At 47.8% G+C, this 15,179-nt stretch overlaps 1 protein-coding gene across 1 annotated transcript in view; it reads right to left on the bottom strand.

Annotated features, from left to right (window-relative positions):
- Nucleotides 1-1,024: 1,024 nt before the first annotated feature.
- Nucleotides 1,025-15,179, bottom strand: part of CASTOR2 (cytosolic arginine sensor for mTORC1 subunit 2) — a 124,990-nt gene continuing 110,835 nt past the window's right edge. Inside the window, exons 3-9 of the mRNA XM_072881850.1 lie at nt 11,794-11,987; nt 10,886-11,018; nt 9,420-9,543; nt 8,711-8,821; nt 7,249-7,331; nt 5,701-5,795; nt 1,025-1,586 (exon numbers count right to left, since the gene is read on the bottom strand). Of these exons, the coding sequence (XP_072737951.1) occupies nt 1,521-1,586; nt 5,701-5,795; nt 7,249-7,331; nt 8,711-8,821; nt 9,420-9,543; nt 10,886-11,018; nt 11,794-11,987 (806 nt within the window). The 3' untranslated portion in view covers nt 1,025-1,520. The remainder of the gene's footprint in view (nt 1,587-5,700; nt 5,796-7,248; nt 7,332-8,710; nt 8,822-9,419; nt 9,544-10,885; nt 11,019-11,793; nt 11,988-15,179) is intronic.

Here is a 15,179-nt window from a genome sequence, read left to right as displayed (position 1 = left end):
CCTCTGCAGACGGCTTGTCCTTTCCACCACCCCTCGCTGCACGGTCACAGCGTGGCGCAGACTGCTGGTACCTACGTCCTGGGTGATGCTTGCTCTCCCGGCACCGGTCACCGCTGTCTTCCACGGTGCTGGGAGTGGCCGCGGGCATGATTCAGAGGCGGGTGCCACCACGGGCCTTGACGCCTGGCTCCTGCTGGCCTGCAGCTTTGGCTCAAGCCAGGAGCAAACACACTCCTGCTGCCCCATGGGAAAAGCCCACATCATCTTCTCGCGACACGACCAGAAGGAAATGCCTCAGGTTTTATGCGTTTTCAGCACCGTTCTGCTTTTGAAGGGCTGCCCACTGAACCCAATGGAAAAACCCTGGGAGCCAGGTCCCCAGCCGGCAGTGATTTCCACCCTGGTGATGAAGGAGCTGACGAAAAACTGCAGGAGGGTCCCAGCAGGGCGTAGGCACCCTCCTGGCCCTGGTGGGGACAACCCACTGCAGCTCTTGGCCGAGGTGGCCTAGGATGTGCAAGAGAAGCTACCCAGGGACCCCGGGCAATGCTTCGTGTCCCCATGAATGCGTACAAATTGGATGGGAAAAAGCCTGCGGGGACAGAAGAGATGCCTCCCTCCTCTTGCTGGCCCTGGGGGACAAGGGCTCAGGGATGGCTCTGATGTGGGGGCTCGGGGACAGCAGCTGTCCTGGAGCAGGGGACATGGCAGGAGGACACTGGGGGCGGTGGGAGGGTGACTGGGGAAAACTGAGCTAAAACAGCCAAGTTTCAATGCAGACAGAAGTCTTGGTGGCACCACCTGCCAGGAGGCAGCCCAGAGCAATGCTCCCCCTGCCCAGGTTTTCTTGGAGCAGCCAGCTTTGGCTGCACAGAGAAAGGGAAAATTCAAACGACTGGATATTTTCCCCTTTTCCAATGCCAAACAGTTTTGTCAGGGGGAAATAGAACCCAATTCCCATCCTATCTCAACATATGCAATGACGGACGGTCCTCAGAAAGTCTGATGCGAGGAGACAAGCCACCACTATGCGACGTCTTTTCTGTTTAATTCCACATTTCATTTTGTTTATGGTTTTCAGGGCTCTCTCTGAGCAAGCGGCCCGTCCGTCCCAGCCATGCCGCAAAGCTCTCGGCAGGGCGCCCACGCATGCGGCCATCCGTGCCGCTGCGCTTCGGGGAGAGACGGGTATCCCCGGGCAGCTCCTTCCACACCGAGAACATGGGCAGGTTACGCTTCGCCTTGGAGCTGAACGTCAGGAAACCGTCTGAACTCCCTTTCCTCCTGCCCCTCATTCATAAATTTAATAAAATAACAATAACAATAATAATAATAATAATTAAAACAAAGGCTTATTGGAGCTGTTTCTGCTCAACTTTCCACAGTCTCTTTTCATGTCACTCTCTGGAATCAGATTTTTCAAGAAATACTGTGAGAAAAAAAGAATAATAATAATAATAATAATTATAATAATAATAATTATAATAATAAAAAGCATCTGGAACCAGCTCAGAAGATTTCTAATGCTTTTCAGCTTGACTGACTTGGAGTGCATTGACCACACCATTTATATTTTCTTCAGGTACCTGCAAGAAAACAAAAAAAAAAAGGTCATGCTCTAGCAAAAGCCAGGGAGGGATGACAAGGAAAGGAGAGGCAGGAGACAAAGCCAGAACAGTCCCAAGGAGCCAGGTACTTTGCTGTTGGACACCTGAACTCCGCTGAGAAAGGACTCCAACTACAAGAGACACCCTCCGGTTCAAAAGCATTAACCCACGGTACCCCCAGGAGCCAATTTTGTAAGTGGCTGGTTTGCTGTCTGTGTGGTGGGTGCTGGTGGGGAGGCAACTGCTTTGGGGTTTGCCTTTCCTTCTCCTCTTCCTCTTCCTCTCCCCTCCTTCCCCTTCCTTTTGTTGGTAAAGCATTTGTACGCCAAGGAGCTCGCTCATGCAAGGCGCCTGTGCTGATGGATTTCTGTGGCTGCCTAAGGCGGCTCCATGAGGCTCTCCGGGGCATCCTACAGGTTTGGGACCCATAAGTGTGGGTGGGGAGACCACATCGGGGGACAGGGGAACATGCTGGTGAACAGAAGAAGACGAGTGCCAGTCTGCTTGTGGTGGGGGGTCCCAGATGGTGCGGCGTAGCACCTGAGCTTTCTTATCCAGTCTTGTGACGAGACTTAACCATAGAAGTCCATATACAAAATTATTAGTGGGTGTCTTTTCACACTTACTGCAAGAAAAAACCCTTGTAACAGAAGATGCAAAAGATCTCAGAGCGACTGTCATCGGTAGAAAAGAATATCACAAGTAAAGTTACATCAGACAGAAAAGAGGCGTCTGGCCGTTACATAAACTCAAAGACGGCACTCGGGACAGGCAGCTCACAGCTCTTGGAAAGTCGAAAGGGGACTGAGGGAAAAATAAATTACCTGTGAGCTGCTGCAAGAAGCCAAAATAATTCACGTTAAGTAAGTTGAAGAAGGGACTGTCTCCTCTGCAAGGTATTTGAGTCCTTGGCCAGGAGTACAATACCTGGATTCACTGGACACCCTCCAGAGCTCAGACAGTGGAAATACAACTGGACTGTCATTTTCTGCAAGGCTTTTAACAAAACTGAGGAAAAAAACCCCATGAGAAATAACAAGAAAAGTTTTCTTCAATTTTCAGTTTTCCAATGGGAAGATGGAATAGGAGCAGCTAACTGATGATGTGTGAACAGAAGTCAGCTGGGAAAGGAAGAAAATAATCTTAGAACAACCATACAGCAAATTCTTGTGGGTTAGGAAGAAAACCCCAGCAAACCTCCACCGGAGGGAATAGGACTTTGAGACAGGATCTCCACTGCCTCCTCTCCATCATTTTTCCCAGTACATTGAACGCTGCAGCGGAAGAAGTTGTATGACTCTCTGCCTCTCCGCCTCTCCAGAAGATAATGAGAAAAGACATAGGAATCAATTTTGCAAAACACATTTTCTTAGCCAGCCCCAGCGGATGATCGGCGGGTCTCTCCATATGCTCCCTTGGTGCAGCACAGAAGCAGGAGGAAGCAGAACCAGCCAGTTCTGGCCAGCCGGCTCTGACCTGCCCGGACCCACCTCCTCGCTTGAACGCAACGGGCTGATCCTTCCTTCACTCAAAATGCTTGACTCGTTTAACGTCAAGGTATCAATCATATCACAAATGTTTGGGCCAGATTTTCTCCAGGACAGATGTGCGAACAGTTTTGATTTCTAGGACGCATCCTAGTTTGCCACCAGTGGAGAAGTCCTACCCCTCTCTGCCCCTTAGCAAAGATCCCTACCCCAGGGCAGCTGGTGCAGCATGTTCACCTGTCAGCTAGAGGGCAGATCAAAGCATCTACCATGAAGGGAAAAGTAAGGCTCCAAACTATGCCCCAGACATAGCTTCAGCCTCATTAGATGCAAAATGCTGGTGAAGAAGAGCAAGATACCTCTGAGCGGGCAGTGAGAGCAGAGCACCTGGAAAAGGGACTCTTCTCACTTGCTCTCTCTAGAGGGAGCTGGAAACCGTAGCGCTCTCCAGCCTGGCCTTATGTCACCCAGGGGATACACCAGAGACCTGGAGGTTCCCATCTCAGCATTGTCTCCCAAAGGGACTTCTTCTCAAGCACAGGTCCTGATTTCCAGGGCAAACTTCTACAGCTACAGCACTGCAGGAAGACCTGAGTATTAATACCCCGGTCAAATAAATAATTAAGCAACAAAACTTAAGATGCACAGGAGAAAAAAGATCAGGTGGAAGGGAACAACAAGCTTTTATAAAGCACTCTGAATTGTTGACAAGTACTGAACAACCTTAAATAAAGAAAGGGAGGATGTAGAGAAAGGATTCAAGATGCACTTGGACCTTAAGAAATGTCACTAGAAGTCAAGGTGTCTGGGTAGCAAAGTTAGGGAAAACATGACAAAATCTAGGTCAGGGTATGGGCCAACAAAACCAACCTAGAGCCAGCAAGCACACAGCCCAGCCACCATGCCCGGAGCAAAGTCAAGCAAAGGAGGGCTTGAAATGCACCTTCCACATGGTGGAAGGATTTGACAGCTAGAATAGCACTGTCCAGATGAGAAGGCTTTTAAAACCCTACAAAAAGAAAACAGCAAGTAGCAAGGAAAATGCTAAAATGCTGATTTGAGTAAGGAAGATCTGCAGACCTTAGGGCATGGCCCAAATAATACCCTGCCAGCTGCTCGGAGGCAGGGATCTGCTGGGCTCAGATGCAGCAGGATGAGACACTTTTGAAAGGCGGAGCTGCCTGCACAGTCATCACAATTGTATGGCACAAGTTTTAAGTGAAATATCTGTTTTAACCAACAGGGCTTAGCTCTCCAGATATTGCTTGACAACTAGAAGCACTCTGCACCTTGTGCTCTGCATGGAAAGCATGCACCTGGGGCCACAACAACAGGTAGGAATGTGAGGCAAAGCTAACAGTATTGATTTTAAAATGGTGTTTTATTAGCTTATCTTATCACCACAGTTAATATTCAAGAAAATAAGACAAACATATATAACACTTTGACCTTTGCTATCTGGAATAATATTTACTTTTACTCTTTACACACATGACCTATAGGCTGCAAATGGTTCGCACCAACTGTGAAAAACCAATGTAATTAGCTGAAAAAAACCCACCCTGAACTCACTGGAGCTTTTACAGGTCAAAAGTAGGGCCTGAGCAGTGAATTCACAGTGATGAAAGTATAATGCAATAAAGGGCACATTTAAGAAAAAAAACCCAAAAGCACAAAGCAGCTGAGTTTTGTTAGCTTTGCTAGCGCATGGGCTACTGGCTCCCTCCCTCAGGACTTGGGGAACGGGCTCCAAGTCAAATGCCATCCTGTTTGTGGCTACAGGCATAGCAATTTTCCCTTTTCAGGGAAATTCCTCATTTTTGAGGGTGTCCTATACAGCCAAAGGAAGAACAGAGGTAGGCCTAGAAGGTAAAATATCCGCCAGTATAAAAGAGAAGAGAACCCTGCACGAATGGCAAGGCCCTCATGCTGATGACTGTGCTGCAACTGCTTATGGGCGCTCATGAGAACAAACATGGCAACACCCTTCTCTGCTTCAAAATCACCTTCCCTTGCTGTGCTGCCAATTATTGCTCTTTTATCAAAGGCCTACACCATGAGGAGGACGATGCAGGGACAGCAGAGCTAATCAGGACTCACAGATGGGTCTCAAAACTAAAAAGGTTAGGGCCATGCAGGTACCATGAGATGAAGGCAGGGGTCCGCTACTGGGAGACTCTCAAAAAGTTCCCCACACACAAAGGCACCCTCCTGCGAGTCTGGAGCCTCCGACTATGTCTGCAGGAAAATGGAGAGGTTTTGAAAATGGAGAGGCTGTTTCTAATGAAAGATAGTGACACAGTGGAAAAGACTGCTTGGGGAGGTCATGAAGTCTCCATCGCTGCAGGTCTTTAAGGACTGAGACCAGCCTTTTGCAAGAATGACACTCCCTGACACGGCTTTGCCTTGGGGTAGGGCTGGGCTTGGTTCAGGAGCCTCTGACCCAGGGCGGTGACAGCCAGGAGGCTGGAGAGAGGTATCTACTGGGCTACGTCAGAGCAAAGGCACTCCAGCAAGCTCTCCAGATGGGAAATGATGTTCTCATCATGAGTTTTCTCCCAGGGAAAAGATCTCCCTTGTTCCAAAGAAGCTGTTTTGGTACTCACCAATGCGTGATCAAACTTAAAAGTACTGATGTAGTAGGCTGGGATGTCAGCTGCAGCCAAAGGCTCAGAAATCTGAGCGACAATTCCACATTCATCTGTGGGGGAGATAAAAAAATCAATCATTGTCTGAAAGGCACCCCGGGTCTCGCCAGCTCCACGCCTATACAGGGAGGAGTTTGTCTTCACAAACTCCAATCAGAAGGGATCTCTGTAGTAAAATGTGTTCTTTCTCACAGAATCAGGCTCTTTGGGCCACCACAATACATTGCACATTTGATTTTACGGCCTTCTTTTTGTTACAGAGAAATGTAAATCCCCCAAAGGCACAAAACATTAGAACTGGAATGATTTTCAGAAGTCCGAAGAAAGGCAATTAATGACGTTCAGGAAGGAAGCACCAAAACCAGTCTCTCATAACCTTAACCTCCATGTTTCTCTTTAGTTGTTTTTATAAAACACTTTGCCCTACATCTCTGAGAGAGGAGACGCTGACCCGCTGGCCGGCCTGGACCCATGGTTCCTAGACCACAGACCACCACAGCTCCTGAGGCAGGATTTCAGGCCAATTTAAATGGTTCATCTGTCCTGTTCATTGCAGATCAATGGTACAGTGTTTCCAGATGGAATCTGGGTTTCACTGATCCAAACTGAGTATTTCAACTTGACTGTAAGCTAACATATTGAAACATCGCATATTTAGGTGACTGGTAGGTGTCCTGATGTCCCGTCAATGACATATACTATGCCATTTCTACATATTTTGCCTCTAAGATGCATAAAGAGAAGGTGCATGAAAATTTCCTTCTTGCTACTTTTGATTGTCTGGTGCAGAAGTTGCAATGAAATATAAAAATTGGCCAAATATTTTTCAGAAATGTTCTCGAAGCCTGTATTTTGTAACTGTTTCAGAGACCATGGGAAGGAGCCCCAGTGTTTCCTGACGATCAGGCCTTTGTTGCAGCATTCAGATCACACTCCTTAAAAGTACAGGGGACATAAAAATAACAAGAACACTTCTGCAGATGTGACGCGTTTGCTCTGGGCTACTTAGGTCCAACATTCTTCTGAGTAGAGAAAACGTTTGCAGCACTGGATGTGAAGGAGGTCTATGAAGAGGACTCCCACTTGGACTGCTGTAAATCTATACTAAATATACTAAAGCCACAGAGCTGCCCAAGGACTGCACTGCAGTACGACAGTGCCTTCTGACCTCTGATTTCAGTAATCTACAATGCATTCCCATGCAATCTTTTTGTCCACTTTTTCTCTTTAAACACAGACTCAGCTGTAGCTACCTCCAAAGTCCGGCAGATGAATGCAATTTAGATGGAGCTGTCAAGCATGTAGCACTTTCAAAAGTATATTTAGAAGTCTGACTTATTAGGTAGGAGTCAGACTCCTCCTGTTTGAAAATCTCAGCTTGCAAAGTCATGTTAAGCTGCTGGCTCTTAAAAAGCCTTAGCCTCAGATGGATTTTTCCATCATCCTTGAAGGCCCTGAGGCGACTGACTACCTGTGCACCAACTGATCCCCCAAATGTTTACCTACCGAAGCCAAGAGGCTGCCCACCAATCCGCACCATCTTCCAGAGTTCACCAGATGCACTTGTAAACAACAAATTATTAGGAAATCTGTAAAAGAAAAGGAACACCAAACGTGGCAATTAAAACACAGCAGCGTGTCAGATTCTGCCTGCGGGGATGCTGCTGTTCCTGTATCCCTGTGCTGCTTGAAGCCAACAATAGCGGCGGCAGCAGCTCGGGGAAACTGAAAACTCAAGGCAAGCAGGACAGATGCACCTGCCTGCCCCTCCAGATGTCCTATGGTAAATCAGCATCTGATGCTGGAAGTGTGCATAGGCACCCAGAGAGGCACGGAAAAAGATTTCTAAGAAACGGGCCATGCCCCAGCTTTACAAACGTCGAGACTGTTAATCTGAAGGCTTGATTTGAGCTGCATTTAGAAACACCTAGGGACAGAATATGTTTCCATACCTACTCTCTTGGGAATGTGAATGGTGACCACTGTTTTTGCGTATGAGCATCATCAGTGCTCTTCCCCACACCATCCCTGGAAGGTCCCTGGGATCCCTGCAGAGATCCCCATTCCTTAGCAGGGGAAAGAAGACCAGGGCTAAGAGACTTGCCCAAGGTCAAGCAGGCAGTCTGTGACAGAGAAGGAATTGGCTGCCCAGGTTCCCCAAGCACCAGGCTGCCACTCCAACCCTCTAGCCTCTCCTGAAGGCAGATAGAGGTTTATTCCAATTAAGGTCGAAGCACCTTTCAAGAGGACAATTATTAGTTTGCAAAACAAGTCCCTACGGCAGGCAAGAATCAAAACCAAACACTGCACTGTGTGTCAAAAGCAAATCTATGCATTGCATGTCAGCGCAGCATCCTGCCTAGCCTCCAGATCTGAGAGACCTCTGTGATGTGAAGCTGCAGAAGTACACACACACAAACAGGCTGAGATTTGCTCCCTAGCTGACTTTCTCCTTGCCAGACAAACGAGTCATGGGCTCCCGCTGCACAGGGATGACTCAGTACATTATCATCACAACGAGACTCCGCACCAAGCCCAGCCATGTGTAAAAGGAAAGCGGGAGGACAGCATCACTGATGTCCCCACCCTACTTTTGGCCTTTAGCAGTAAAACTTCAACCATGTAAACGCGATTTTTTGGGGTTTTGCTCTTAAAAGCACAACTAATGAACAATGGAATAAAAATGTCAAAATCACTTTGCTCCACTGTTCCTTTTTCAAAAGTGAGATAACCCTACATTATCCTGTAGGCTTGTGATTTCACTGAGGACTTGGACAGACAAGCCCAAAAGTCAGGGCTTCTGGCAACTAACGTGCCAGACTTCGCTCAAAAAAGTGACAAGGTGTACAGGCACATGACACCCATGCAATGAAGAATTAACATGGAGGAGCTTAAGCTGCTTCCTGCTTCTTTAGGAACATCCCAGGTGCTTTTTTGGGGTCCAGGAGACCCTAAGACCAAAGCTCACCTCTGCTGTGTCTGGACATCCATGACCAAGGAGATGTAACCCTCAATGAGAGAAAAGGAGAAAAAGCGAATATGTCCCGAGTCTTCGTTGCCCACCACCGAGTCTTTTACTCTGAAGAAACAGAAGAGAACAGCATTAACTGTGGCTAGAAGAGCAAAGGAAGGCTTTTAAAGCAGATATAGGCAGTGAAACCAGAAATGTTCATACACTGACTTAGGGAAGTGACACTGAATCCTGTCACATTATACTGCTTTTCTTTTTTTTGATTTTGCAGGGGAAAAAAATGCCAGTCCCCACAAATGACAAAACTCTCCTAACCCTTCCCCAAGGTCCTCTCGCAGGAGGCTGTGGGCCAGGAGCCACAGGCACCGATGGGCAGTAGCACAGCCAGCTGTAAGTCCTCTGGTCACATGTGGATATGCAGCACATTGATCATGTTGCTATTCTTAGCTTAAATCTGAAAAGGCTCAGCTTTCCAAAGCCAGTGGATGTCTTTGGGCACCCTCAATCTCCTATTTGGCTTCCACCTGTCAGGACAACCTGTCAGGACAACTCTTGAGCCTGTGAAACCTCACTCCCTAACTGCAGAGCACTGCAGCAGCATAAGGCCGTAGCAGATCCCTGGGCATCCTGGAGGAGCAATGTGAATTTGTGCCTCCAGACACCAGCCACACCTCCCCTGGGAGCCTGTCTCCCTGCCGGGACCTACCCATTGGAGTAAAACATGACATCCATTAGGAGTGTAGCAACAGTGGGAAGGGTATCTGGATCCAGGCTGGTGACGCAGAACATATTACTCGGACTGGAAAGGGGATGAATGACAGGCCTCTGAACTGAAAGAGACACACACAGACACACACAACTGTGAAGCCACATCTGCAGTAGGTTCATGTCCCACCAGAGGTGTTATCCACGCACCGGCAGTGGCCGTAGAGAAAATTGACAGTGTTTGTAAGGAAGTTCCTCATTGCTGAAGCCCTGCTGGCTCTCAGACAGAGACTGAGGAGCCTGGGGACAACCTGCTCTTGCGGTGTTCTCCCCGGGGAACAGGGTGAGATCATCCCGAGTACCCTGCCCTGAAGGGGCACAGGTCAGCTCTGCTCGTAGGGGCTTTCAGGCCATTGGGTGCCTCCACATAAGACAAGGGGCAAGCTAAAGGAGGTGCCAACACAAACTGAAAAGTAGAAATAAATTCAGGCTTTCCACCATTTAAAAGGCAGGGCTATGGAAGGCATTTCTCCGGCTGTGCTTGCTGGCAGTACGCCCTCTTTCCCCTCCTTTCTGGGGGCCTATTTTGCCCCCTATAACATCTACAAAAATTAAAAACCAGCTGACATGCAGCAGCTTGGCAAACATGCTTGCAGCCAGCGGCTGAGAAGCAGCCGGTATTTAGGCACGCAACTATTAAACACAGCAACACAGTGAATTGCATACCTGTGTATAAACAACGTGCGTTTCACTGTGCCCTTCCTTCATGCTTTTTGTATAAGGCTCATTTTCTTAACCAAGATTATCTATAGCTATCAAGTGACAAGGCTGAGGGGCACTTCATAATAACTGATCCCTGCTTTGTTTGGCTATGGGCACAAAATTACACACAGGTGTGTAGGTAAACATATGTATTTAAGTAGTTCCTCTTCCTGATTGTGCCCTTTGCTTGATGCTTGTTCCTCTAGACTGGAAGCATCCTAAGGTTCTGTACAGCCCTGGGCTGACAGTGGCCTTGATCCTGACTGGTACTGAAGTGTGAAAGTTGAACAACAGTATTCTCTGTGCATCCATCGCTGCAATACTTAAACAAGCTTTTATATAAGCCATTTTCCTTTGAAATGTTGAAACATGGAAGTATGGGCTACAGATAATGTTATTTTTGCAAATGAAATGAATTGTATTTTAACCTTCTGTCCTACAAAAGGCATGCCTCCTCTAGAAATGTGAAACTAGCATTAAAAGGCTTAAATTCAGCAAAGCTCATCAGCATTGCTCAGAAAGTTAAGCACCTACTCAAATCCTTGGATGAACTGGGATAGACTCAGGCACGTGTTGAGATAGTTTATTATCTTACAACAGGATAAACGTTCACCAAAATGTGGAAGGAAGGTGGGAGGCAGACTTTCACCCCCATGTGTCATGGAGACCAACTCCCTGGCAAGCTGAGCCCCTGCTGGTCCTTACCCAGTTTTGGTTTGACAAATCCATTCGTTATCCCAAGGTCATCGGCAGCCACTGTCTCCCCATTCACTACTCTGAGGATGGTGAACTCAGCAGCCAGCGTGTGCATCACGAAGGGCAGGTCTCGCTCACGTACCTGAAGTTGACAACAGGATTAGCTCCTGATGGTGTGCACCAGAAGTGAGAATACACTGCAGTGGAGGTTACGTACTCTCAGGGCACAGAAAAGTGGACACATCACTCCTGCTTGAACCAGGATAATACCATCTGGATGTGTGTCTAGGGAAGCACATTTGGTGATATCACTGCAAATATCAGCAGGATTAAGCACCACAGTGCTTTTCATACTGTGGAAAGAGTGTGGAGACTTCTAAGAGGGAGATGTTTCAACTCTTTCCCAGCTTCCCTTCAAGAACTCAGCACTGCCAGTTCTTCAGCCTTGTTTACTAAAGAAAAAAAGCTTATGTGGTTGTGCCCTGTGTGCCTGCACACACCTGTGTGTGAGACAGAAAGACAGTCTGTCTGTCCATCCCCAAAACAACTTTGGAGCCTCTTGGCCATCATCAGCTAACCTGACAGCAGACACTATGTTCCTCTAACTCTCAGAAAACCAATGTCTGAGTGATGGTGGGAAATGCTGCCAGTGCCTCCATTAAGGGAGAGACTGCAGTGTGGGCTCAGCACTCTCATTAGGCACCAGACAACCCATACCAACAAATGCCTCATCCCATGGGAAAAGCTCCTGAGATGTCAGAGAGCCGAACTACAAGGCACAGAGCTCTGGGGAAAGCAGACTTTGGTACTCTTGCTGCTCCTCAAACAACTTGTTCCCAGAAATGTCATTGAAACGGCCCAGCTGAACTTTCATCTGGTGGCAGGTAACTCTGCCTGGTCCTCTCGTGTCCTCTTACCAGGATGAAGTCCGTCTGATAGGTGGAGAGCATGAACACTGAGATGTTTTGGTCAGCTAGTGGTGCTATTACTGACTTGGCAATTTTGGTCACTCCAATGGGCTGGGAGCCGGAGAAGCCACCTCCACCAGACACCACGTTGAGGGCAAGCCATGTCGCATCGGCCACGCTCAAGTGTTCCGAGGAAGGGAGCTCTGCAAAGAGACAGAGGAGGACAGAGGTTTGTTTTAGAGGCAGAGCGAGCCAGGTCCACCATCTGGTCTGTATGTGGTCAGCACAGACCTCAGTGCAAGGAACAAGATGAGCTCACTTATCCAGCCAACCTCCTGGGCTTCCCATGCTGCTTCCAGGTTGGTACTGTGCTGCTTTTTAGATACACCAATTGCATCAACTTCCACTGCAGGATTCATACAGATTTTCAAGGACAACACCGGGAACTACATGAGCCTCAGCGATCTGCTAGGATGCCAGTGACCAGCACTGCCGACTTCCCCACGTGGAAACAGCCTGAGGTCTTTGACTTAACTCGACTCTCTTCTATCACACAATTTCTCCAAATACTTCACTCGAGCTTTTCTGGTCTCTTTTGTTTCCTTTTTCCTGCGCTAAACCCAAATTTTGTTCTCCTGGACTTGAGATGGATGTTGACAGAGCAGCCTGGGCACTAGCCCGAGACTTTGGAGATGCAGAGCAGGCACCCTATGCATCTGCGGGCTGCTGCCTCCATCTCTAAAAGCAGAAGACAAGAGCTGCACAGCTCTGTAAGGGATGGATGGTGTAACATATACATTAGAGATTACAAGGTGATCACATGCTAAGATAATGGAAATCTTTTTAAGAATAACCCCAGTTCCATTCCATTTGCTTCTAGTCTAGTGTCGTTAAGTAGTTAAAAATCTGCAGCTAAACATTTAATACAAATTATTAACTGTTTTAAAGAAACCTTACTGTATTAACAGCCCGTAAAACCAGACACGGACTCTGGAATAAAGGCATAAACTTCTCTAAGATTCTCTGGACTTTGGATTTTGGTTTGGCAAATTATAGAAAGAAACAGTTCAGACCCAGATCCAGACTTACAAATGCATAATCCCAGTTAAATCTGCTTGGCGTAAGGAACCTGACCTCAGATGCAGATCCAGCCAGCAAAGACACAGCGGAGGTCCCACTGGAAACCTACACACTTTGCTTAGAGGTTAGATGCGGCCCAGCAGTCCGAAAGCATAAATCCCAGTATTGCTGCTCTTGCAGTCAGAGCCCTGGCACCGTAGGCAAGCCAATTCATGTCTCCGTACCCATGTTTCCTACTCTGTCCACCCACTCCTGGCTCCTCCATACAGTATCCTTTCCTTCTCCTTCAGCGAGACCTTTGGGAGCTGTTCCTGTGCAGCCCCAGACACCATGTAATAAATTCATAACCTCACACCCTCTGAATCCCCAGGCACCCCTGCTGTGAGACAACAACAGCGCTGAAAACCCAGAATGAACTGAATAACAAATACTGGTCGTTTTGCTCTCCTCAATAACCTCAATTGTGTGTGGCATGAAAATAACCCTGAGCAAACACACTGCAAACAGTGGGGACACTGAGGGTTCTGCTTCTGCATTTTGATGTTTAGCTTCATAGGCCAATGTTTCTTTTTTACTGAATAATCAGAGCTTACATGGAATGAAAACTAGACACCAGGGAGAGTGGGTAAGTTTATGCATTAATCAACAGCATGTTACCTCAGAGAGACCAGTGCAAGTTGCTTGCAGAAAATTATTGCAGCAAAATACCGTTTTCTGATCAGACAGCCCTTTGCATCAGAAAAGCACCCCCAAAACAAAGCTTACTACATCAATTGGCATGGAGAAGCTAGGGCTCAAAACAACTGCTGCTGATCTAATAGGCAGCTGACGTCTTTTTTTCCTTTATTCCCACCTCTGCTCCTTGCCTGTGAAATAAATAAGAAGAAGGAGGGGAAAAAAAAAAAAAGATGTGTTCCTTCTTTGGACATGTATTTGCTCCCTGGCAGCACGGAGCAGGCAGGCGCAGGCGAGGCCACCTGCACGTCATCGGTATTTACACTTCCATTTCCCACATCCCAAAGCCATTAAAGCAGCCAGGCAACTAAATCACAGAAAGGTCAAGTGACACCTTTCCTCTCTGCAAACTCATCCCCAAAAGCCTCTGGCAGCGCGGCTGCCCCAGTAACTGTGCCAGCTGCGCAGGATGCACGCGCAGCTCCGCGTGCTCCAGGGTCCTGCGCTCGCCGACCCGTCCCACCCGCAGCGGGCACGTCCCAGATGTGCCCAAGGCCCCTAACGCCTCATTACCAGCAGCGAGAAGAGATCACAACTCATTTCCCTCTCTATAAACAGAGCGGGTGATATTCCTGCTTTGTACAGGTGACGTGGGCCTGGCTGCAGTTCATTAAATCCCAGTTTAAATACTGTTTTGGGTCAGGGGTGTGATGGGAGATGCAGTATTTCACAGTGGACAGAGGCATCATCGCATTTCACTCCAGCAGCAGCAGTGCTGGAGGAGCTGCCCCAGCAAGACCTCGTCAACCTCCTCCTCAAGGGGCAGGAAGGCTGATTTGCCCACTGCATTTGTAATTACTGGAAAGCGTCGATCATGTTTGATTTTCTGTGTTTAACAGGCCCTATGAAGTGTGACAGGGGCCGTTGCATTTGCGTAAGTAACCTGCTTCTCCTAATTCAATTAAATTTGCAAAAAATATATAGAAAGTGACTGAAATACCAGTTTTGGACACTGTTTCCACTAGGCAGCCAGATGGAAAAGTACAGCCCAAATTTTAATGAAAGAAACCCAGGCTAGAGGCTCAACAAATTCATCTAAATAGCATCAAATAAGCCACGTGGGAAGGTGCTTTGCCCAGGAAGCTGTTAAATGCAGTAAACCCAAGGAGAACTGAAAACACCAGACGCAACATTAACGCAGACTCAGTGAGGCAGAATAAGGTAATAAATAAAGAGCAAAATGAGGAATCGCCCATGTTTCAGCACCAACCCACCAAACCCACCATGCCCACCACTTGCCCCACAGGACAGCAGAGCTCCTGACACCCCACAGCGTCAGCACTGCAGCACCCCGTCCTCGCACTGCGAGATCGGCACAGAAATCTCTCTGTAGGGCTCTCAAGATCCTCTTGCAACTGGTTTATCAGAGTGCAGGTCACTCCCGCTTCTGGCCACAGGGGACATCTTACCTCTGGCTGAGAAGGACCTCTAAGAGGTCAGAGACTTGGGCTTTGTTTATTATAATCAGGGTCTTTGTTTTGAATTTGCATTGGGGTGAAGCCTTTAGATTTTTGTGCTTTTGCTGCGTACCACTTTGCAGACCTGCTGCCAGGAGCAGGCACCCAGGAGCGGTTCAGCTG

Source organism: Ciconia boyciana, chromosome 17, assembly GCF_034638445.1.
Source record: "Ciconia boyciana chromosome 17, ASM3463844v1, whole genome shotgun sequence".
Lineage (NCBI taxonomy): Eukaryota > Metazoa > Chordata > Aves > Ciconiiformes > Ciconiidae > Ciconia > Ciconia boyciana.
This window is presented reverse-complemented; position numbering and strand designations above follow the sequence as displayed.